This window comes from Lampetra planeri, chromosome 3, assembly GCF_965212315.1.
Source record: "Lampetra planeri chromosome 3, kcLamPlan1.2.h2, whole genome shotgun sequence".
NCBI classification, from domain to species: Eukaryota; Metazoa; Chordata; class Hyperoartia; order Petromyzontiformes; family Petromyzontidae; genus Lampetra; species Lampetra planeri.
Window position 1 is genome coordinate 27,419,222 of NC_136109.1, and position 25,220 is coordinate 27,444,441.

The 25,220-nt window shown below is 47.6% G+C and overlaps 1 protein-coding gene across 1 annotated transcript in view; it reads left to right on the plus strand.

The window, feature by feature from the left end:
* The window catches only part of LOC144734812 (neuronal acetylcholine receptor subunit beta-4-like), a 47,777-nt gene extending 32,519 nt beyond the window's left edge, over positions 1-15,258 (plus strand). Inside the window, exons 2-6 of the mRNA XM_078617198.1 lie at positions 3,221-3,366; positions 4,414-4,458; positions 8,108-8,217; positions 9,313-10,276; positions 15,139-15,258. Coding sequence (XP_078473324.1) covers positions 3,221-3,366; positions 4,414-4,458; positions 8,108-8,217; positions 9,313-10,276; positions 15,139-15,258 — 1,385 coding nt within the window. The remainder of the gene's footprint in view (positions 1-3,220; positions 3,367-4,413; positions 4,459-8,107; positions 8,218-9,312; positions 10,277-15,138) is intronic.
* Positions 15,259-25,220: the final 9,962 nt, after the last annotated feature.

The window sequence follows — 25,220 nt, forward strand, 5'->3', positions numbered from 1 at the left end:
GGACTAGGCCGGGTGTGCTGCTACTTCCTCGTCCATGTACTTTTTTTGTTCGCCCTCAAACGTAAGTCTGCTTGTTAATAAACCAATTTCATTAATCTTCTTGGTTCTTTCTGTAAAGTCACGTAATAAAAAAATAAAAATAAAACATAATAAAATACAATTCTCACGACGTTTCGGCCACAACGCAAGCAGCCGTTCTCAGGTGAAGAACAGGTCTGTCGGAAAGACAGCGTCATCACCTGAGGGCGGCTGCTTGCGTTGTGGCCGAAACGTCGTGAGAATTGTATTTTATTATGTTTGATTTGTATTATTTTATTATTTTCCTTCTACGTGACTTTACCGAAAGAACCAAGAAGATGAATCCCTGCAGTCACGAAAGCTTTAAATCAATTTCATTAATTTTCGGGATACGTGCGCCCGTGTCTGAGCGTGTTGCGTGTGTGTTAGGTTTCGTGTTTATTGCATCATTCTTCATTTGCTTAATGAGTGTTGCTTGTCCAAGTCAGAGTGTGTGTGCGCGTCCCGTGTCTTAACCCAGAGTGTGCCTTAGCGTGCCGCTTCTGGGTGTGCGGTTATTAGTGAGACAATTAACCCGTAAAAACAAAGTTTTTCACTATAAATCCTTTATATGCGTGGCGGCTAGAGTCCTCTCGTCCTCTGGCTTGAGATGGCTGCCACCTATGGGTCAGATGATTGCCTGCCACCATTAAGCAATTGGATATTAAATATCATTTTTTTCCTAAGAAGTGTAAAGTTATGGAAAAAAAAATTCACAAAAATAAATTGTCACGCACAACGAGTCTGTGTGCAAAATGTCAGCTCGATTGGATCACGGGAAGTGGGTTAAAAAACGACCGAAAGATTTGCATGGTCGTAAGCGCGCAAGCAAGCAAGCAAGTGAACTTAATATAAAGGATTTAAAAAAAATGGACACATCGAGGAAAGGGGCCACGTTATTCGAACCCAGCACGCGAACGTGGCTAGATTTTACTAATTGCGCCCCAAATATTGCGTAATATGCCCCAGAACAAACTGGCTCATGTGGTGACCGTGGCAGTGCTCGCCGCTGCTGCCTTATGCGATCTATCTGGATGTGTGAATAAGTTTACGTACTCCACAGACCACGCAAGTAGCTAACCGCGTCACTTGTTGACAAAACAAATCTACATTGGGTCCTGTCCATTCAATTTTGACTGTTGTGTTAGCCGACTCTCTGTGCTGTATTGCATTGTATTTCTAAGTTCACGAGGTTTGTTTTCTAACTCATGACGATTGCTTGTGTTGCGATCGAAACGTCGTATTCTATTATTTAATGTATTTTCTTTCTACGCGACTTTACCGAAAGAACCAAAGAGTAAATTATTAAATTATATGTGTATATTTCTAGTTATTTATTCATCTTTACCATACTTTGTACTTCTATCCTGCTTTTGAATTGTTGGCTGTTGTTGTAACGTTCTAACCCGCCCCGGCTGGACATCTGTGAAAAAGAGCTTTATCGGATTCATCCAGGATTTATAAATATTTTTATTCTGCATCCCGGATCACTGATAAACCACGACCTTTACGTTGCACACGCAATGTGTGGTGATCCTGCACATTTCACCCGATGATAAACCGCAGATGGACGCTCTTTCCATCACAATGTACGAGATAGCTGATTTTATAGACTGTGTGTGTGTAGATGTGCACGCCTGTGTCTGTGTATCGTAATAGTGGGGAGCGGTATTGGAGTGGTTAGCACACAGCACTACGAACCCCTAGGCCAGAAATCGATTCTCGCTCACAGCCAACAACATCGATGGCGAATATTTGGACTGGTTCTGGCCCTCCCACTAGGTCGACTCAGCCTTAAATGAGTACCTGGTGTGGTGTGCAGTAAACATCAGCATTTGGGGAGACAAAGGCGGCCGAGCGTGGTGCTGGCCAACCAACCCGCCCCCTCGTCTGCCGTCCCGGTCTTCACATGTCCTCGCGAACAGCACTTTCCCCAACAGTCTGTTGAAGGCTAGACGGGGGGTTTTGTCTTGTGTATGTGAAATTGATATTTGAGTGATGGGAGAAAGGGTCATGAATTGCGCCATCATCAGGAATCCGGGACCTGTCGGAGAGAGACGTTTCAGTCGCTCCGGCAGCAAACGCGCGAAAGGGAGAACGATTTTGGACGCGACCCTGAGAGCATCGGTGAACAAGAATCACTTATTTTTTTGTAAAAAAAAAATCACATACGTGACTTTACCGAAAGAACCAAAGAGCAAAAATCAAACCGCTCATGTGCTGTGTGCGTCTTCATCGATTAATTATCCTGCGTGCAGCCACTTGTCGCGGGCTATTCGTTTGTTTTGTAAATGTCCCTGGGAGATTTTCTTGGAACAGTTATATTAATGTTTTAATTGTCCTCTGTAGTAATTATACAAGCAATGCGTGACGTGTGCGCGTGTGTGTGTGCATTACGAAAGCGATCAAATAAACTTTGCGAGGAATACGCCGCTGTAGTTCACGCACTGCGTTATGAACGCGTCCCAGTCGAGTTCGATTCACGGTCGCGGCTGACATCAGGTGGCGAGCGATATCGGAATCGATTCTGACACCCCTCTCCCCCCGCCTCGCTTCGCCTCCCCTCTTAACCAATCGGCAATGGCCAGCGTGGTGAAGTATGGTCAAACAGCTCCAATGGACCAGCCTATGCGTGGGGCCTTCATCCAGCAGTCAATTGACGAAGGATTGTACGATATTACTCTCGTCAAATGTACAGGGTGCTTCAACATTTTTTTAACACTCAGCTTCAAAAAGTTCAAATAGTCTTCCACTTGTTCGCCATCGTTGTCAACACGTGCCTGGAATCTTCTCCAGGTGGTCTCCAGAGCCCGGAGGCACATTTTATCGTGGTATCGTTGCAAATTCTCAGAAGCGTTAACGTATTTTGTATTACCAGCCCAAACGTTCACGTAGATTTAAGCTCAACCGTTACTACGAAATCTTATCCCTGCAATAGAATGCACGCATTTATATTAAAGATACCCGATGTTCGTGCCTGCGTGACGTATATAGCCATGAGCATGAGCACTGGGGAGACAAAGGCGGCCGGGCGTGCCCGCTCGGCTCAGTAGGTTCTGGTTGTCTTGTAAAGCCATGAAGAAAGGAAATAAGGTCTGTGTGTGTGTGTGTTTGTATATGACTTCATGCACGTGTGCCCTTATCATTCGTGTGACTTGTGAAGGCATTGGCGCATCAGAGGCGGAGGAAAGGCTCCTGGACTATCTGCTCCAGAAAAACAGACACAACAAAGACATTCGCCCGGCCATCAATAACTCGCAGCTGGTTACAATCGCCTTTCACATCTCCCTGTGCCAGATCGTCAATGTCGTGAGTGTCCTCAGACCCCCCCCCCCCTGTTTGTATTCGAGTAGAGATTTTAAAAGTAGATTTTCTTTCTTTCGTGGGTCATGATCTCATTGAGAAACCCATGGGTGGTCAGATTTGCTGTTATCTCCACTAAAGAGGCGTTGGGTCGAATCAGTAAACACACGTGCTGTCTGCAAACATATACTTGTTCAGGGCCGTCCATAAATGACGTCACGCACCTGGGGGGGGGTGTGGGGTCAAACATTTGTGACAATGTGTGACGAGGGGGGGGGGGTGAGAAATGTGACGTCACATAAAAATGCGCAACTTTAAACAAATATAGACAACACGTTATACTTAATTCAATATACTTTTTAATAAATGTTTTCTCCTACAACATCAGAGTGCAGCGCCACATTAATTACGCACTACAATGACAATAGTTTAAAGCGATTTGAAGCATGTTTTTTTTTTGGGGGGGGGGGCAGAGCTTTGTGACGTCATATTTGAGAGGGGGTCTGACTTTTTGTGACGCCGTGTGACTAGGGGGGGGGGGGGTAAAAAATCGTCCAAAATCGCGTGACGTCATTTATGGACGGCCCCTTATATTTTAATTAATACTCATAAATGATACCTGATTTTTAACCAACATACTTCGAACCCACGTGTTAATGTTGTATTTATCTGTTCATGATGATATGGAATTTAACTTGGTGATTATCTGTCAACGAAATTCGCATTGTGGTGGTACAGTGTATCTGCGGTATGATTTACTTGCAGGGAAAGGAGTTCCCTGCAAGTAAAATGTCACGGTTCTGTTCCTCCTGTCTCACCTACATACACCCTCCAGAACAACACCCCCTCCACTCACCCTGCCCCCCACCTTCCGCCTCCCACACACAATATATCATTAAATTAACGTACATATTAGAAGTACAGAAAAAGCACTTGCATTTGTTTGGTGAGTGTACGTGACCGGTTGACAGGCGACTTTAACACTATATAGATTAACATACCGCGTTGCATGGTGCGCGCGTCATCAATTGTGATTTGTGTCGCAACATTTAGGATGTAAGGGAGCAGATAATGACGACCAACTTGTGGCTCATCCAGGTAAGATCTAAGCTTGTAAATACATCAACGCATTTCGATTTAAAGTTTTCGTGACTGCAGGGATTCATCTTCTTGGTTCTTTCGGTAAAGTCACGTAGAAGGGAAATAATAAAATAATAAAAATAAAACATTATTACGTGTTTTTTTTTAAAATAAAACATAATAATGTTTTATTTTTATTATGTTTTATTTTTTATTATTTTATTATTTCCATTCTACGTGACTTTACCGAAAGAACCAAGAAGATACATCAACGCAGTCGCTGCGAACACCTACTCGTCCTCGGCGCATGAACATCAGTCGTTCCTGAGACCCGTTCGTAAGTCGAATGGTTGATTTAGTCGGAACACATTCTGTGTTATGACATGTATTATGGCTCAACGAAAAAGGGAGGCATTGCTAAAGTCATAAATAATAAATGTGTTTCACATTTGCATGTTATAATTACTGTATAGCAAATCAATGGCTGAGGTTCCGTCTGTATCGGAAGTACGACGGACGATCCGGAGTCTGAGACCAGGCAGAGATGATCTCCCAAGTGAAATGCTGAGGGAGAGTGGTGTCTGTATGCAGACTGCCCTACATGACATTATCACAAATGTCTGGACCACAGGACGGGTTCTGCAAGATTGGAAGGATGCACTGGTGGTCCCCCATTTTTAAGAGGGGGGACCGCACAGATTGTAACAACTACATGGGCATCTCTCTTTTCAGTGTGCCTGGAAAGGTCCTGGCAAGGATTATTCAACATCGCCTTGCCAGGCACGCTGAGGAGAGGCTTGCTGAGCCCCAATGTGGTTTCAGACCAGGTCGGTCCTGCACGGATGCCATATTCTCTGTTCGTCTACTACACCAGAGGTGTGGGGAATTCCAACAATACCGACATTATTGCTTTATTGACCTGGTGAATGCCTATGAAACCATCAACAGGCCAGGGCTCTGTGCTGTTCTACGTGCTTTCGGAGTCCCTGACTCTGCTCACAACCATTAAGGACCTTAATGATGGTGGGCAGGCTCGAGTAAAGCTATGTGGCTCGCAGCCAGAGCCATTCCCTGTTCACCTGTTCACCTTGGGGTGCGACAGGGGTGTCCTCTGGCTCCTACAATGTTTAAAACCAACGACAGCGATTCCACGTGTGTCCTTAACAGGCTGTTGGGGACAGTGCTGTTAGCGAGCACCTATGAAGGCCGGCACTGTACACGAGGGGATGGCTGGTCAGCACCACGCACGGCCGCCTTTGTCTCCCGAGTGGCAATGTTACACACTGCACTAGGAACACATTTGAGGCTGAGTCGACCTAGGGGAGGCCTAAGACTGGTTCAGAAAATCGTTACTGGTGTTGGCCGTGGACGGGTATCACACTCGGGTCACCGGGTTCGTAGCCCAGCACGCTAAACGCTATACTATTGCTCCCAACACACTTTCACACACACGCACACGTCCACGCGTGTACACACATGCACAAACACTCCCAGCGCGAGGCCGACTTATTACAACTCACAGAGGATCGCTCCTCTGAACAAAATAGTTCCCTGGTTCAGTTTGCAATTGAGAGTTCACATTTTTAAGTCGATCTAACTTTTTTTATGGAAGTTGGTTCGTAAGTACGGGCCTTCATAAGTCAGGTGTTGGTAACTCGACGACTGCCTCTAAAGTCTTTATATCATGAAAGTGCTTTGAGTCGTTTGCCAAATTACAATTAATATATTTTCGCATTATTGTGTTATTATTTTAAGGGTTGTTTCATCACATAACAGTGTGTGTTCATGTGTCAGTATCTTAGTAACTTTTGTCAGTCAATTCTACATTCTAGTGGCTGGGTCAAGTTCATTCCACTTCATGACTGTTGACTTCCTACTGAGTAGTGCGGCTCTGCACGTGGTGTTCATTCACAGAGAACACGGTGGGGCGGGGGGGTTTCAGGGATTAATTCGACCTTCTGAGCCCACCGTTTAATAATAACACCGCCCTGAATTTACCCAGGAAAGCCTCATTGAGCATTAAGGCTCAGTTTTTTGAATGAGGACATTGGGATGTTTGGCCAATGCCATAAATTAGTTTTTGGCGTGTGGGAGGAATCCTGAGCAGGCAGGGACAACCCACCACGCATCCAACAAAGCTCCTTACAGATGGATTCCATCCAATTCTGTGCTTCAATCTCCTGGCCACCTCGCATCCCAAACCAACAGGCTCGATCCGATGAGATTGGACACATTTAGGGTCATATGATCGTAGACAATTGCTATGATATTCCGATATTAAATTGTTAACGACACGATACCAGAGTTCGTGTGCAGTTGCTTGGGTGGATTACGACATCAACAGGATCGTGCTATGTGGCTGAGGCTTGGAGAGGTCTTCATCCAGCAGCGGATTAATGATATCTGATGATGATCACACTGATGATGCTATTAACAATATATGCAGTGTAATCAATTCGGTAAGGGTGACTTGTAAAATAATGTAACAGTTGATGGCCTGTACATACGTTTTATGCCCTGTCCTTAAAGCCTTTTATCTGCCTCTGGCGTGTTTATAGTCTATATACAATGATAAATTACTGCTTCATCAATAATGCACACGTTAATTGAATTCTATTATGGTACATAAAAAACTAGATTTGTTTCCCCCCATTGGAAGTGAATGGAAGCTTGGACGTTATGTGCTGCAGTCTTCATTACAGTGTTCCGGTTATAGAGACGACTTGATGGCCATGAGCAACTTTATTATGCGAGCTGGTCGAATAGAGGGGACACGCGTCAGAGAGCTAATGGGAGGAGTTTCCGAAAGAAATGGAGACAGGTGGAAAAAGCTGCAGGTAGTGGTCATTTCAGACGCTGTCTTTCCGGCAGACCTGTTCTTCACCTGAGGACGGCTGCTTGCGTTGTGGCCGAAACGTCGTGAGAATTGTATTTTATTATGTTTTTATTTTATTTTATTATTTCCCTTCTACGTGACTTTACCGAAAGAACCAAGAAGATGAATCCCTGCAGTCACGAAAGCTTTAAATCGAAATTTAAAGGTATTGGTGAGTTACACAGGTATTGGTGATATCTGGCTGGCATTGGTGAGACCAGGGTCGGAGATCGACTTAACCAGCCATCCCTGTGTGGTCGATAAAACTAATAACACTTTGTAGAAAATCAATAGCAGTTATTCCTGTGGATATACTTGTACCAATCATAATAAAATGGAGTTTCCAGGAGATGACTGACTGTCCACTGCATGCTTGCACCTTTGACCAGGCAAATCACTTGTGGGGAGGAAGGGGGGAGGGAGCGGTAGTGTAGTGGTTAGCGTGCTGCGTCACGAACCTGGTGACTCGAGTTTGATTCCCACTCGCGCCCAACACCAGTGACGATTATCTCAACCGGTCCTGGGCATCCCCTAGGTCAACTCAGCCTTAAATGAGTACCTGGTGCGGTTTATAAACATCGCCACTCGGGAGACAAAAGCGGCCGGGTGTGGCGCTGGCCACCCACCCCTTCGTGTATCGTGCGGGCCTTCATAGGTGCTCGCTAACAGCAGTTGCCCCAACAGCCCGTTAAGGCTATATGGGGAATCTTTGTTCTGGGGGGCAACTCCCCTTAATTGTTTAAGTTGTTGTGCACTTTGAATGCAATCTGAGAGTGTCCTTGCTGTTTACAGGAGTGGATTGACTACCGGCTCAAGTGGGCCCCAACTGACTATGAAGGATTGGACGCAACACGGCTGCCCTCCAAAGAGATCTGGCTTCCCACTATCGGCCTTAACAATAAGTAAGCATCGGCGCGGGTTGTGGCGTGCAAGTTCAGGCACCTCTCAGCGACCGTGTGTGATCCTTTTCATTTTGACGGCTGTACCAGCGGCAGTACACGTACGATGTGGTCATTACTAAGTATACTGGAGTTAGTATAGGATGAGTTTTTCCACCTCCCTCCCTCCCTGACTCCCTCCATCGCCTGCACGGTGCAGGTTACACCATTGGGGCGCCACAGTGGTGAGATGTTAACTACCTCGCCTGGTATGCAGGAGGTCGTGGATTCGATCCTGACAACGACGCCTGTATATTTTGGAGTTTGCACATTTTTTCCGAGTTCGCGTGCATTTTTCTCCGGATCCTCCGGTTTTTCCTTCCACATTTAGAAAAACGCATTTTGAGTATTTGGCGGCTATACATTTCCATGCGATGAGCCACTTCCTTTAGCTATTATTTGTGGCCAGCTCGCTTCTAAAAAATACCTACATAGCTCAGTTGGCCGTAAAATAACATGTTTAGTTTAGTCTGCTGATTCACACATGTGCGCTGTTTTCCCCTCGGATTATCATCATCATCATCATCACAAGTCACGATAAATGCACCGCTGCATGAAGGCGTCTCCCCATCTTTGCCCCCGAAGCCGTTGCTAATTCTCACGACCCCGTGATGCAGTAAACCACCTAGCTCCTGCACGCGAGCTGATTTCATCGCTCCATCTCGTTGTTGGGCGCGTTCCGTCACTTACGTTATGCGTGGTGGTGGGTTTACTTCAGGCAGATTTTTTTGTTCATTCATGGATTTGCCAAGTGATTCTTCTGAAAAAAAAGTTGGTGGGGGGCCTGAGGTTGGGGGGAGAGGGGGTGTAATGGGCGTGTTCATGGGTTGTTACGCAGCAAAGGGAATGAAAAGGGGTTAGTGATAGTGGTCAGGCCAAGTATCCTGATTGGCCTGGTGGCATTAACCTTTCCGAATAGCATTATTTCGCAATGTCAGCGCCTCCATGCCTACCTTAACAGTAGGAGCAGAGCAGCAATGCAGCGGTAATCGCAGTGCTGTAATATGAAATATTACTCCTCGGTGGGGGGGCTTACACGCTCGTGTGCCTCTGTTCCAGTGCTGACGGCGAATACAGGGTTCCCTTACACAGCAACGCCATAGTGTCCTCGGATGGGAACGTCACATGGAAGCCGCCTGCCATCTATAAAAGTTCCTGCAAGATCAACGTCAAGCACTTCCCGTTTGACCAGCAGAATTGCACCATGACGTTTCGCCCCTTGGTCTGTGACCACAACGAGATCGACCTGGTGCTCAAGCACGACTTGGCAAAGTTGGACGACTTCACTCCGAGCGGCGAGTGGGACATCGTGTCCTTGCACGGCCGCAAAAACAAGGAACCTGCTGACCCCGCGTGCGTAGACATCACCTACGACTTCATCATCAAGAGGAAACCTCTCTTCTACACCATCTACTTCATCATACCATGCGTGCTCGTCAGCTTTCTCACAATCCTCGTCTTCTACCTGCCGTCCGACTGCAGCGCGAAGATGACTCTGTGCCTCTCCGTGCTGCTCGCTCTCACCGTGTTCCTGCTGCTCATCTCCAAGATCGTGCCGCCCACGTCCCTGGACGTCCCGCTCATCGGCAAATACCTGATGTTCACCATGGTGCTGGTCACCTTCTCCATCGTGACGAGTGTCTGCGTCCTGAACGTGCACCACCGATCTCCGAGCACGCACACCATGCCGAACTGGGTCAAGAAGGTCTTCCTGCACAAGCTGCCCATGATCTTGTTCATGCAGCGGCCCAAGAACAGCTCGGCACGCTACCGCATGAGACAAAAACACTTGGGCGCCTCGTTCGCGAGCAAGGTGCACGGCGAGGGTGCGGACGCGTGCTTCGTGAACCCGGCGTCCGCCAACAAGTACGGCTTCAAAATGCAGGACCTCTCGGGCCCCTTCCGGAACATTTCCGAGCTGAGGTTCCGCACCTCGTCCAAGTGGACGCCCGAGATGCAGGAAGCCGTGGACGGGGTCAGGTTCATCGCGGACCACACGCGCAGCGAGGACGAAGACCAGAGCGTACGCGCCGCTCGCATACACACCCACGTCGACTCACGTGCACACGCACAGCAGCAGGGTGACCTTGTTTATGGGGGGTGGGAATAGAATTGGGGGGGGCTGAGGTTACAATAGGGGGGTAGCCCCTCCCTGCCCCAACGCCCACCCCCTCCCCGACGCTTCGGTTCCGTGAGTGGACGAGGACTCCTCCTCGCCGTTCGGGTAAAGGGGCGGGGTTTTGAGCACAACTTCAGCACGCTGGTCAGCGGCCATTGGCTATTCGTAACGAGTCACGTGCACCCACGACGTACAATTCTGTTGTTCGCGTGAATCGACACCGTCGTCGATTGCTTACGCAAGCAATTCGTGAGCTTAGAAAGCACGAAATCACCACGAGTCGATCAAAGCCTTCGTTACTATCCCGCATCGGGCTCTTTTAACACTCGCAGACTCACAATGGTCATGGCTCCCATCTCCTATAGCAGCCCTAAGCCGCTTTAGGAGATGGACCAATCAGTTTCAAAGACAATGCTTATATTATCAGAGTATGTTTTTTTTGCATTCTGACCACTAGTATATGTTGTTAATGCAGACATGATTCCTTGTAAAAGGTTTCCGTTTGGTGTTTTAACATGTTAACACCTGTTTTGTTGCCAGAAAAAGTGGAAAACCTCTTCTCATATTTTGGTGCTGGCAAAGGAGGTCCCATGATGTAGCTGCTCACCCCGAGCTCTCATTAATCTGATAGTGGCGTTGTCTTTGTGCTGTACGACTTTTGGCGTCCTCTGGTCTAACACAGTTTTGAGAGTAGGCTCAAAAGAAAGCTGTCTCTGGTGTGGACCAATCAGTTTCAAAGACAATGCATATATTATCAGAGTATGTTTTTTTTTTGCATTCTGACCACTCGTATTGTGGTTAATGCAGACATGATTCCTTGTAAAAGGTTTCAGTTTGGTGTTTTAACATCTGAACACCTGTTTTGTTGCCAGAAAAAAGGGGGAAAACTATTCTCAGCCCTAAGCTAGTGGTAGACATTCACACGGGGAGGGCGGGGTGCAAGTATACCCATAAGGCAACTACTGTGGACTTACGGCAAAGTGATACCGATTTTAAACACCCTTAGATGATGATAGGCTGATTTAACCCCCTACATCTGACCGGTATTTATCCTGGCAATCTTCCAAATGTTTAGTCAAGCGCTCTAAATTAATTTCTGCCGGTCCGCATAAAGTAGTAATTAACACACGTGAGGGTTCACTCTCGCGTTCAAGCCTTGGTGTGCTCAACCTGCTCACGGTGTTCAGTTCTACCGCACGGCACATTGCACCAAACTAAGTTGCACGAACGCATTTTGGATCGTCATTTTGTCTCATCCGTCGCCCATCCTTGTATTAATAATCGTCTTCGATTCGAGTATGGATAAGAGAGCCTCGGATGTGACACTGTGGTAACATTTTACAGGTCTAAACATGTGCATACGTGTGATACGCATGTAGAAAAAAGTGTAAGGTACACAACTAGGCAGTGGAGCGGTGGTGCAGTGGTGAGCGCGCTCCTTCCGTGAAACTGGCTGAGTGAGATTTCCGGCCACGGCTAACATCAATGGGGAGCGAAATCTGAACCGGCCACAGCACCTCCATTTACACCTTCGCCAAACCTCATTGGCCAGCGCAGTGAAGTATGGTCAAACAAATCCCCCATCACCAACACGTCGTGGGGAGGCTTTCACCCAGCAGTCATTTGACAAGGGGCTCTAAATGATTGCATTAATTTAAATTTCACACCAGAAGAAACATTACAAAGTTGTTTAGCGCAGTTGTCAAAGCGTGCAGTATTTGTGACGTTAATTCCTCAAACCTGCTGAGAGCGAGAATCGCAGTACCACACTTTTGGAATACTTCCCTGATGCCAAGAAAACATTCATAGTCAAAGATTCCCAGTGCAGCCTCCAAGTTATGTTAGCGAGCACCTATTGAGGCAGACACGAGGTGTTGTGGCAAGCACCACGCCCGGTCGCCTTTGTCTCCCAAGTGCTGATATGTGCACATAATTACGTAGGCTCAGTCGACTTAGGGAAGACCCAGGACCCATTCAAATAATCGCCCCTGATGTAAGCCGTTAGCCAGCAATCGAACTCAGAACTCAGGTCGCAGGGGTCGAAGCTCATACGCAAAAAGTACACGCACCCACCGTGCAGACGTTCATTCTTCCTTCTCCACGAGATGGTTTTCCCTTCTCGCTTTTAATTAAAGGCGACATTTGCGTATAACAATAGCTGGGGTCGAGGATGTCCTGCGAGTGGGCGAAAATACATTTGCAAAGAAATCCCCTAGCAAAGCCTTGATCTTTCCTCAAAGATTGCGCACACGTGCGTGGCTTCATAAGGGGGGTGCGTGCACAGAGGGGGACGACGGGGGGCTGGGCGGTCATGAGGATTTACGGGGGGGGGGGGGTTGGGGGGTGTGGATTACAATAGGGGTCAGGATTGATTACAGATCGAGGCGGCTTTGCACAGGGTTTGCACGCCCCTAGCAGATTCCCGGAGGCCCCTGTGTGTCCATATGTATATCCTCGTACCCTACGCCACGTGACTTGGTTCACAGATGATGAGGATTGTTGAAGTTGCATTTTGAACTTCAGGATGAGCCAACCCTATAACTGAAACCAATTAACCCATGGGCTGTTATTGTCGAGTGTCCACATGGGAAAATGTTGGTTTCAGCTTGATTAATTATTACGAGCAGACTCCGCTATATGTGTTACATTGTTTGCCTTTTAGCCCTTGACGTCGGTTGCGGTCGCTTATATGTCGGATCAAATAGAACCCCTCCATCTACATATGAAGAGGACTGAACACATTCGCCAATAACACTGTGGCCTTAAAATATATATATTGTTTTGAGTCCACTCAATATATTCGTCAATAACACAAAAAAATGGCCGCAGTGTTTATTGAATGTGTTGAGTTTATTGTTAATTGTGCTCCACTACCAACGCAGGAGCATCGCTGAATCACGTGTCACCTGTGAAGAGATTCGGGTCAAAAGGGCAACTCAATGTGATGGAGAAATTCGCGATTTTTTAAAAACATATTTTTGGGACACACGACGAAAATATATTATCATGGCGCCGGGTATTATGGGAATATTCATGATCCTGTATCAGCCAACAGAGGGCGTTTAAGTTAATAGGCCAGCGGGGTTGATGAGATATAATTGAAATTATTATTTTTGGAGGAAAAGGTTCATGAAATATATCGATTATGCACCGCCAACCTATCTGGATTGTTAATTATATCTTAACAGCTGCCATTCAAAAAACAACATAAAACTACAAGTACCTATTTCTCCCCGTAAGAAAAATCCTCATGATTAAGTTATATAGAATCAGCATTGCATGATTTGAATTAAATATATTTTGGTTAAACCTGTATTTAATTTGTGAAACAGTAATGAGTTCAAATGTTATGTCCGTTTATTGCACGACGGGCCAAACGTCACCACCCTCAACCAAGTCGACTTCCATTTTGTCTCGGCCACAGGCGGCCATGTTGGTGGCCAGGATAATGATGGCACCAAAATTGCGGCATCTTTTTTGTTCTTCTCGCTATCACGGTAAAACTCAGTCATGGCCACCACGTTCTCGTGAGCGGTGAGGCAAAGACAGACTGTGTGCACTGGACCCACCACAGGCTATGGTTCAGTGGCAGACGGGACGGGTCCATACGCCCTTACGTGTGGCGCTGGTGCGTTCCGCCATGAATTTATGACACGGGTTGAAATTGAAAAGGTCGACCGCGTTTAAAATATTTATACAGACATTGCATGGCAGTGGCGCCGCTGTAAATCTAATCTGTGCTTAATTAAGTGCAGATCGAATATAAAAAATACACACGTGGTGTACTTTTTTTTTATCAAACCGATGTAATTACTCAGCCATTGGCGTTTAAGAGAAGCCACGTCGTGCCCATCATACATTCCCAGCCTCCTCCATTCTATTTTGTTCATGCTCATGGCAATATGTTCATGTAGCTCTCTCGCCATGTTTCTTCCTGCCTTAGCAGTCCACCTGCTGTATTTTTTCACCTCAAGACGATTGCTTGTGTTGCGATCGAAACGTCGTGATTTTTTATTATTTTATTATTTTTCTATCTACGTGACTTTACCGAGAGACCCAAAGAATGTATTTAGCATTGTTACAAAGGGAGACCACTTTCAAATTTTGCCATTAAAACGAGTAGGACTGCTGAACTTAGTCGATGGTTCCAGATCAGAGATTTATTTTTGTATCCAATGAATCATAATTGCCTTTGAAGAAAACCATTGCCGATTTATCAGAGGGGTGTGAAACTGAACACGAGGTCAAGTTTAATTCGACCAATAAAGCCAATTATGTGACCACCATCTACTCATGTAGGGGTGAAACGGTGGATCAGTGTTCAGCGCACCACCCGATGAAGCTGGCGATCTGAGATAGATTCCTGCCCACGACTAACATCAGTGACAAGTAATATCTGAACCTGCCCTGGGCATCCTGCTTACCAACCCGGACAGACCAGCATGGTGAAATATGGTCAAACAATCTGCATGACCAACATGATATGGGGTGACCTTCATCCAGCAGTGGATTGACAAGGGGATTGCATCAACTCACGTATCAGAACACGAATGTGCTTGGAAAACAAAAACGGAAGTAGAAACTGTGAGGGCTTTTGATTGGAATTACTTTCATCTACACTGACCACAGAATATACAACGTCTTCCAACTAAACATGTCACGTTGGGTCAATTTTGATTCAGCGTACCCAAGCACGTGCCACCATTGGCCGAACGTCACGCGATTGCCGGATACGTTATTCTCTTTGTTCTCATTCTTCTGCACAGGTGATCGAGGACTGGAAGTACGTGGCCATGGTGATCGACCGCCTCTTCCTGGGGATATTCGTGGTGGTGTGCGTGATTGGGACCGTGGGGATATTCCGACAGCCGCTGTTTCAGAACTAAACGACACCAACCATCGCTAAGCTATTAAAATGGGGGGGGGGGAGTTTCCCACAGCAGCAAACAACAACCGCCCCCCCCCCCATAGCCGTCCTCACCCATACCTTTGGAAATGACTTCATTGCTTATAGTATACCAAAACGACACTCATACGTGTCATGTATATGAATATACAGTACACATTTCTCTAAACCGAGCTTTGCATAAAAGTACATGCAAATTCAAGCAAGCCACACAAATATGAGCGAGCCACGTGCTATCACGGGGTTAATGAACACTGCCCCCCAGCTGCGGCAGACAATATGAATATGCGGCAATGGGACGATCACAGTGTGGCTTTGCGCTAAAGAATTAGAAAAAAAAGTTTTTGCATTCGAGTTTTAAACTAATAAGTTGATTGCCCATGCAGTGACCGGATACATTGATCGGATCTGATCGGTTCTGCATGCAGAGAGCCAATCGTAGTCTTCACGGGTGTGGGTGATTGAACCTCACAGGTGATGGGTCTCGTCAGTCAAATGGACCGGGAGCAGTGAAAAGCCAGGAGAGAGATATAAAAGGACGATTAACTTGGACAGAGGGTGCAGCAACTGGAGCGTGGCAGCACGACGGACCAGGAGGACATCACTTTACCAGCCAGGGCTACAACGGCCAGCAGAGAGGCGTTTTCGTTATAGAAAGGACCACTCAGGGAGACTATAAGTAAACCTTTACACCGATTATACATTTTGAGGATGTATCTATGGGTCGAAGGGGAGCTTAATAGGGTTCCACTTGACATTGCGAGGAGCCTGGTGGGGGAGCCTATCTGAGGAGCAGAGGTGACTAAGTACGGGAGTGCAAGGCCCAGAATCCCCAAGTGCCTGCGTTAATTTCCTAAAAGGAGACTGGGCACCAGCCTTGTGTGACACATAGTGGTGTGGTGACACTAACAGCCTTGTGTGACACATAGCGTTGTGGTGACACTAACAGCCTTGTGTGAAACATAGTGTTGTGGTTACACTAACAGCCTTGTGTGACACATAGCGTTGTGGTGACACTAACACCCTTGTGTGACACATAGCGTTGTGGTGACACTAACAGCCTTGTGTGACACATAGTGTTGTGGTGACACTAACAGCCTTGTGTGACACATAGCGTTGTGGTGACACTCACAGCCTTGTGTGACTCATAGCGTTGTGGTGACACTCACAGCCTTGTGTGACTCATAGCGTTGTGGTGACACTCACAGCCTTGTGTGACTCATAGCGTTGTGGTGACACTCACAGCCTTGTGTGACTCATAGCGTTGTGGTGACACTCACAGCCTTGTGTGACACATAGCGTTGTGGTGACACTCACAGCCTTGTGTGACTCATAGCGTTGTGGTGACACTCACAGCCTTGTGTGACTCATAGCGTTGTGGTGACACTCACAGCCTTGTGTGACACAGCGTTGTGGTGACACTCACAGCCTTGTGTGACTCATAGCGTTGTGGTGACACTCACAGCCTTGTGTGACACAGCGTTGTGGTGACACTAACAGCCTTGTGTGACTCATAGTGTTGTGGTGACACTAACAGCCTTGTGTGACTCATAGCGTTGTGGTGACACTCACAGCCTTGTGTGACACATAGCGTTGTGGTGACACTAACAGCCTTGTGTGACACATAGTGTTGTGGTGACACTCACAGCCTTGTGTGACTCATAGCGTTGTGGTGACACTCACAGCCTTGTGTGACACATAGCGTTGTGGTGACACTCACAGCCTTGTGTGACACATAGTGTTGTGGTGACACTAACAGCCTTGTGTGACACATAGTGTTGTGGTGACACTAACAACCTTGTGTGGCACATAGCGTTGTGGTGACACTAACAGCCTTGTGTGACACATAGTGTTGTGGTGACACTAACAGCCTTGTGTGACACATAGTGTTGTGGTGACACTAACAGCCTTGTGTGACACATAGCGTCGTGGTGACACTAGCAGCCTTGTGTGACACATAGTGTTGTGGTGACACTAACAGCCTTGTGTGGCACATAGCGTTGTGGTGACACTAACAGCCTTGTGTGACACATAGCGTCGTGGTGACACTAACAGCCTTGTGTGACACATAGCGTTGTGGTTACACTAACAGCCTTGTGTGACACATAGTGTTGTGGTGACACTAACAGCCTTGTGTGGCACATAGCGTTGTGGTGACACTAACAGCCTTGTGTGACACATAGCGTCGTGGTGACACTAACAGCCTTGTGTGACACATAGCGTTGTGGTTACACTAACAGCCTTGTGTGACACATAGTGTTGTGGTTACACTAACAGCAATGCGAGACCCATAGTGTTGTGGTGACACTAACAGCCTTGCATGACTCATAGCGTTGTGGTTATACTAACAGCCTTGTGTGAACCCTAGCGTTGTGGTTATTCTAACAGCCTTGTGTGACCCATAACGTTGGGGTCGGGCATGTGAGCTCTGCTTTAGGGTATTGAGAGTACATGTTTTGAGCTGTGGGTGTTTCGCTGAGATGAACACGGGAGCGGTAACTGTGGATACGTGGCGATGGCTGCACAGAACGGTGTGGAACTGAATGTGCCTATAACTAGAGTTTAGGGTGGGTGAGCGAGGTGTGTGAGCAGGACTTTTCTCTGGTGCACAACAGTAAGCCACAGCCAGTTTTCCAGGCGCTCTGCGTGGTCTACCACCTCGTCGATTTGGTCGCATGGACGGGGTGGTACCAGCGTCGTGCGACTCGTATCTGATACAGTTGATACACGGGCTAGTGACTAACAAAGAAACTGTGTACCAACTGGCCGAGCATGAGTTTGTGATTTTAGTGAGCGTGTCATTTGACCACGATCGCGTTGGTGTGTGTTAGACGTAACGGGGTGCCCGGATTGTGCCGGCACTCTGCCCTTCTCTCTGTAATATCCCACGGAGAGCTCCGTTAAAGTGAACTCGGACCCCAACCTGGTGGTGGGAGTGTGGATTAAATGACTTTCATGACATAACCGCGGGTGGGTAAGTGAAGAAGAGAGATAACGTGATTAAAAACACACACGCAACTTAATGCGTGCTGCCATTCAACACACAGCTCACCTGTGGTGGGGTAAAGTGTGGGATAATTATATATCTTTAAGGATGATAATTTATTTTTTTTACCCTTCTATCTGGCAACAAAACTGACACTTTTTTACAAGGAGTCATGTTTGCATAAACCACAATACCTGCAGCCATAATGCAATCAAAAAACATAACTCTGATAATATATGCACTGTCCTTGAAGTTGATTGGTCCACACCCGAGACAGCTTTCCTTAGAGCCTAGTCTCAGATGGGTTGGACCAGATGACGCCAAAAGGCGCACAACTCAAAGACAATGCACCATCAGAGTATGAGAGCTCAGGGTCAGCATTTACACAATTGGAACCTCATTTGCCAGTAAAAAATATAAAAAGGTGTCAGTTTTGTTGTCAGATAGAAGGGTATAGAAACCAATTATCATATTTTTTACTGGCAAATGAGGTTCCAATTGTGTAAATCTTTAAGGATGTTTGGCCATCGTGGAAGAGTAGGCCAAATAGCTCTTTTGTGGAATGGCATGAGCAAGCAATTACAGGGCTGCACCTTTACCTTTTACACTCCGTCAAGCAAGCGTAATGAAGAGCCGAGAGTTTGACTCTGGTCTGGGTAGAACTCGCTTTACAATAAATGAATTCCACAGTCGAGTTCATGGTAAATTGCCTCTTTGATGTTGATGGTGATCGAGTTAGCGGTGAGGCTGTCCTTTACGCTCGCACACAATATTCACTCAATCGTGTAGGAGATCCGCTGATTATATGCTTAAGGTTATGCGCATTGTGGATTCGTATGGGCGGCCACCATTTATCAAATTAAGGCGGTCGCAATTAACTGTGGATTGAACATTTAAGTAATTAACCCCTGGCAAACACAGAGCAATGTGCAACTATCGCACATGGGCGCTGTTCATGGTCCTGGTTTTCCCGGACTGCACAATTGTTTATGCTGCAATGGACATTTCTCGCGAGAAACAAACTTGGTCGCACACAAACGTGCGACTCCTACCGCACCGCCCTTCATCGCTCAAATCATACATCGTGCTAAGTGGAGCGGCGACGCAATGGTTAACGAATCCCGGGCCACGTCCGTAGCAAGGGGCTATCTGAAGAGGTCCTTGGGCACTAAATTCACCAAGCTGCAATGACCAGCGTGGTACGGTCCGGTCAAACACCCCCCCCCACCCCCACCTTGACTGAAAGGCGAGGGGAGGAGGCCTTCATCCAGCAGTGGACAGAGTTGCTGTGCTTTGCAACCCATTGCAGGTGGCACACACGCTCTGAGCTGCAGCATCGACGACGGAGCAGAATCATGCGTCTGGTTGTCGCTTGATGTGTCCTTAATTCAATCACCTGAGGTCTCATTACGATTAATTATAATTCAACTGTCCAAGGTACACGTGGTCGATGAACGCACAGTTGTTTAGTGACGTTGGGTGCACAGTTGTGATTTGTTCACAATGCACGTGGATTTTTTTTGCTGCCTGGCTCATAATGAACACGTGGATGAAGGCTCCCAATGTGTTGCGTCGTTCAGGTATGGGAACGGCCCGAAATCGTTCAACCCCATTAATAAACAGAGTGTGAGACTGGCACAGTGACAACTGCTGCCCGACCTACGACCCCGTGTCATTCGATAAGATGACGACACGAACAACCCCGATTGAAATTGCCACCATTTGCCGAGCAATTTCATTTTACCCCTTAAGTAGTGGCTTAGCGTGGCTGGCCATGGGGCCATGGTGCAAAGGATGAAAGGGGCCCCCTCCCTGTCATAAACAAACCAACACTCATTGCTTGCAAAGGAATGGAGCAAACATCCCAATCTAAGGCCGTCCTTGAAATACTTCTGGATGAAGAAAAAAATACAATATCTTAAATTCACGCTAACAATAACAGCAGGGTTCACAGATAACGCGACATCGTAGTGATTGGTTGCTCCTGTGTGGTGGAGCTTTTCAATCAAACCGGGGATTAACGGAAAGGCCCTAAGCCCCTTTTTAACGATGATTGTGCTATTGTACTATTTCCCCTAGAAGCGGATCGTTAGCAATAGCGGAGATGGAAGGTTCGTTTAATCACTTTACTATTGGTGAGGCTGTGCCGACGCGTTAGGGTGTTGCTTGATGCTGTGTCCGGTCATGTTTGTATGTGCGTGGGGTTGATGGTGTGATGGGGGTGATGGGCGAGCGAGTCGTGGGTGATTGAAGAAAGGCCGGGTGGTGGGTGAGGGTCTGAATGTTGTGCGCGATGATGAGTGAGTGGGCGCGGAGTGTGTGGTGGCTGACGGTGGATGCTCTGCAGGGTGTTGGTGTGATGGGCGATGGTGTGTGGAGGGCAGGGTGAGTGTAGCAGAGCTACCTTGTAAATCGAGCTGCTGTGAACCAGTTTTCACTAGTAATAGAGGTTTTTTGTTTGGTTAGATCGCGTAAATATATAAATGTGTCGGTAAAACCCGCCACCACCCGACACAGCCAACTAGTAAGGGTTGTCACGTAAACAAAACGTGGCCAATTCATTACGTGTTGAATTGAGTTTCCACCAGGTTCACGGTTCGATACCGGGTGCAGTGGCCGGGTTATTTCGAAGGGAATGACCAAACCACTGCTTCTAAAGAGAACGTGAAAGATTAGGGTGACATGCTTGGTAAGAGGTAGGCTAATGCGAGCCGGTCAGTGTGGTGAAGCGTGGTTGGGGAAGTCGAAGGTGGGGGGGCGCAGATACGCCGGGACATACGAGTGCAGTACAACGATTGATTTTCCTGAGCACTGCCCTCTGCTGACAACGTAGCTCCACAGTGAACTGCGGGCACCAGCCTCAACCCCCCCCCCCCCCCCCCCCGCTTGGCTTGCGAGCTCTGTGACGAGATCGGGTGCGTTGCGGGTAATTTGGTTTGTCCAGGCCCCCCACACCCCCCCCCCCCCACCCTGTGTAATTTACTTAATGTCCACGTCGCATTCTCTGCCGAAAACCGGCAGTAAATCTCTGTGCGCTCGCTGTCCTGATGGTTTACAAAAAAAGAACACAATTGGGATTCAATTCTACTGGGTGGACTTACATTGGCCGAGTGAGCATCGCTGAACGGACCTCTCCAAACCCCATCTGAGACTATAAACTCCGTTTCCCTGTCAGTTTAGCTTTGTTTGTTTGTTTCACAGGCGCTCCGTCGTTTTTGAGCCCCAGGGCTCTGGAGAGTGGAGGATTTGGAAGAATACTTTTTATTGTCAGACAACTTATCCAACACTGAGGGGCTTATCCTACGCAACCTAAATCTGCCCCTCCTCTGAAGCCATCCTAGCATCGTGCTTAATGTCAAGCAGAGCCCCGGGTAAAACAAAGTCGAAGGCGTCGTCCCTTCTGGCTTCTCCCGGTCAAGGTGAGGCCGGAGTCGTGTGCTGGAGGGAACACGGGAGCTGCTTTAGGCCGTCTTGCAAAAGGTAATGTGGCAGTTGGGGAAGAAAACACCGCCCTAGCTCGGGTCCTCAATGAGAAGCGGAGAGGTGGCCACGATGATCCTCCAAGCTGCCATTGAAGGCCAACTGCTATAGACTCGTGAAGCCAGGCTACGGGAGCTCGAGGAGGCATACACCAAACTGGATACGAAGCGACGGGGAATGTCATCCGAAGGGTGACTACGGACTCCCGGAGCGGGTTGTGGGCAGCACCTCCACAGTCACCCCCTTTCCTCAATACGAATGCTAGAATCCTAAACGTGCAGAGTTTTTTTTTACCACTCACCGGCATCGATTCAACTCGTTTTAGATCCAAAATTGTAGTCCATTCCCTAATTTGACAGCTTACTAATGAGCGTAGTAAAAAAATGATCGCACCCACGGTGGTCTTTAAAACGCGAAAACTCCTTTCAATAATAACGAAAAACGCGAGCGGCCACGAAGCACGGCTCGCTCCGACTCGCACCATAGCTCCGTCACGCTGTCCTAGAGCGGCGGGGACGGAATGACTTCCCGCTCCTTTTAACATAACGACAAATTTAAGTTGTCGGCAATTTTAAGCGGCGGATAATTTCTGATCCCTGGACAGGTGGCTTCTGAACGAAGAGCCCATGCCGGGGGGGAGCTGAGGAAGGAAATAGGCGAGTTGATCCAGATTAACTCGGCCTTTGACCCCCCCCCCTCCTTCCTAGATACTCTGGGACTCTCAAGTAATTTGTTAGGGGTTCGTTGATGGAGAAAGGTGCACGCCGAATTAAAAACATTAATAAGAGCCAACTGGAACTGGCGCGGGACCTTGCAGCCTTAGATGAGAAGTTTAAATCAGCCCAGCAACCGGAAATCATTGGCGAAATTAACGCCTGAAAACAAAATTGTGGACTGCTGTTGGTGACGTCCGTTCAGCACTGCTCACTCGGCCATGACGTCACCAGAAGTCAGTGAATGAGTTCATGGGGAACAATGCATGCGCAATGGTTTGACTCTTGACTCAAACATTCGTTTCAAAACGTTGAAGTAACAATGGAAATTTAAATAAATTTCGATTTTCAGTATAAAATGTCGATATTGTGCTATTAAGGAAATCTGCAGTAACCTCCAGCGTTGCTCCATGACCAAAGCACCTGGAGTGTTCCCCATCTCAGCATAACTCATCAGCTAAGCAGCATTGCGGCTGGATAGTGCTCGTGAAGAGGAGTCTGAGACTGGTTAAGCACTTATTTGTTCTTCCAAGCACAGCCACACTCGTTCAGCAAACCAACCCCGAACACGCGTTTCACGACGCCATTTAAACTATGTCTCCGCCCCCCTTCCGAATCCACATCTCTGTCGAGCGCGCCGCGTGCGTGTGACGTCAGTGCCCTTTGACCCTTGACCCCCCGTCTAGTGGATTCCCGTGCGTGTGATTGGTGTGTGCGATGTTGAGTGCGGAGATTGTTTGTGTGTGGTGCGAGTGTGTGAGGATCGCTCGGACATCCTCTACACTTGGATAGACAACAAAGCATCCATAAATGGGTGTTTTCGGCTGCAGGCTATGTCGTGTATTGCATAGTACTGCAGCAAAAGCCATTGTGTAATACTTCTTCTGTACTCTCCCATCTTCATTCACCCCCCCGCTGACTAGCCTAATTATGCCTGTTCAATGAACTCCACGAAAAATGATGTGGCAGAAGCCCTTATCCAGCAGTGCATCGACCAAAGTGCTGTACTTTATACGTGTGTGCATTCTACAAAGTTGTACATCTATGTGTCTAAATCTACTAATGCCTCTCAAAAATCACGAGGCTTCAGTGTGGTCACTTCCGACTCCGAATCCTCTCCCTGCTCCCGCACCCTATGAAAACAGAAACTCACTTCTGCTGGCTCATTCTCCCTCTCTTCCCTCCCCTCTCATCATTATTATCCTCTCATTCTCAACATCTTTGCCCAGGCATTCCTTCTCCACCTCCTCACCTTCCTGCAAGCGGCACTCCTTTCTTCCTGCTGCTCATCTTGAGCCATTTACCCCTCTGTCCGTCTTGGCGATATCCATCCCAGTATCCCTGTCAATTTCCACGCCTTTTTTTATCCGCACAGTAAACCCTTGACTCCACTCCCCTTCCCAAAAATGAACCACAAATACCTGGCTTATCTCGTCAACGGAGCATAAACCATCACGCAAACACCGGTCATCGTCGCAGCAGCTTTTGGCTAGCCATTCAGCAAAAATAGTCACTTCATCGCACACTTTCCGATGCACTTCTGCAGCCGTTTGGAACGCTCTTCCGATATTAGGAAGCCATTGGAGTTGTACACTTTTAAAATATAGATTGAAAACTAGTCTCCTTGAACTGTTGTGTGTTTATTGTGTCCTTTCCCCGCACCGCCGATTCGCACTGTTGGCTATGTACGGTGGGAAAGAAGTTCAACATACGCACGTTCCCGCGGTTATGTCATTGGCATAAAAAAATAAGTGCTTTTAGTCCAAGTAGAATGTTTCCTATTCAGCAACACAGTTCCTCCCAACAGCGCAGATGTACACTGCTCGGCAGTGACATAGTTAGAACAGCCAGCGCCGGAGAAAATCCAGCTCTTAAAATATGATCCATCACAGAGGCCTGGCCGCCACAGTCTTCTGCACCATCACTTAGTCCGAGGACCTCCACCCTCCACGGCACAGAACCACTTTATCTGATTACCATCCAAACTCCAGGCCCCAATTACACTCCCGGCATTGAATTTCTGCGCACGTTACGCGACCGCCGTTATAAATGGCCTCCCTCGCTGCGCATCCGATTCCTCTCCATGGAACCGTTGCCGGTGCTTGGGCCCGTGACTGTTACGCGCAGTCCCATGAGAGCTTTGCGCTGGCTGAAGAGGTGGTGAGGGGTGGGGGTGCGCGGGGAGATATTATAAAGCCACCGGCGGTGAACGGAGCCCACGGCTCAGCCTCGTGCCTCCTTTTGGTGCATCCGGCAACAGCCACGCCACTGTAAATGGCAGATCAATGGCGGCACTTAACAAGCGTACATGTATTATCAACGTGAATGGAGCAGAACATCTTTTGTAAGTAGAGGGTAAACGGCCGCGTGCGCCATATAATGAGAAATGTTGGTTGCGCGCGACAAGGTTTTCGTACAAAACATTTCCCAGTGCACACAGATGCTCTTGTTTGGCGCCCGCACCACGGGCAAATCCCCATCCTTCTCTGGATTTGACCACGATCAATGAAGAACGCTCAGCCTTGATTCCGCGTGCAGAGCAGGTACAATGGGATATTGCATCTCATACATTGTATCCTATGCCCCCATGGCTTTTTTTTGTGAGGATCCCTGCTTTGGTTTGGCTGCCCGAGCCTCAGGCATTTCCTGCGTATCCTTGGAATCTCATGAATGTTACCGTATAAAAAAGGTTCGCTTTTTCTTATATATATGGATATTTTCTTTTGAAGGCTGTTCAACCTGATCATTATGTCCACAGCTGCA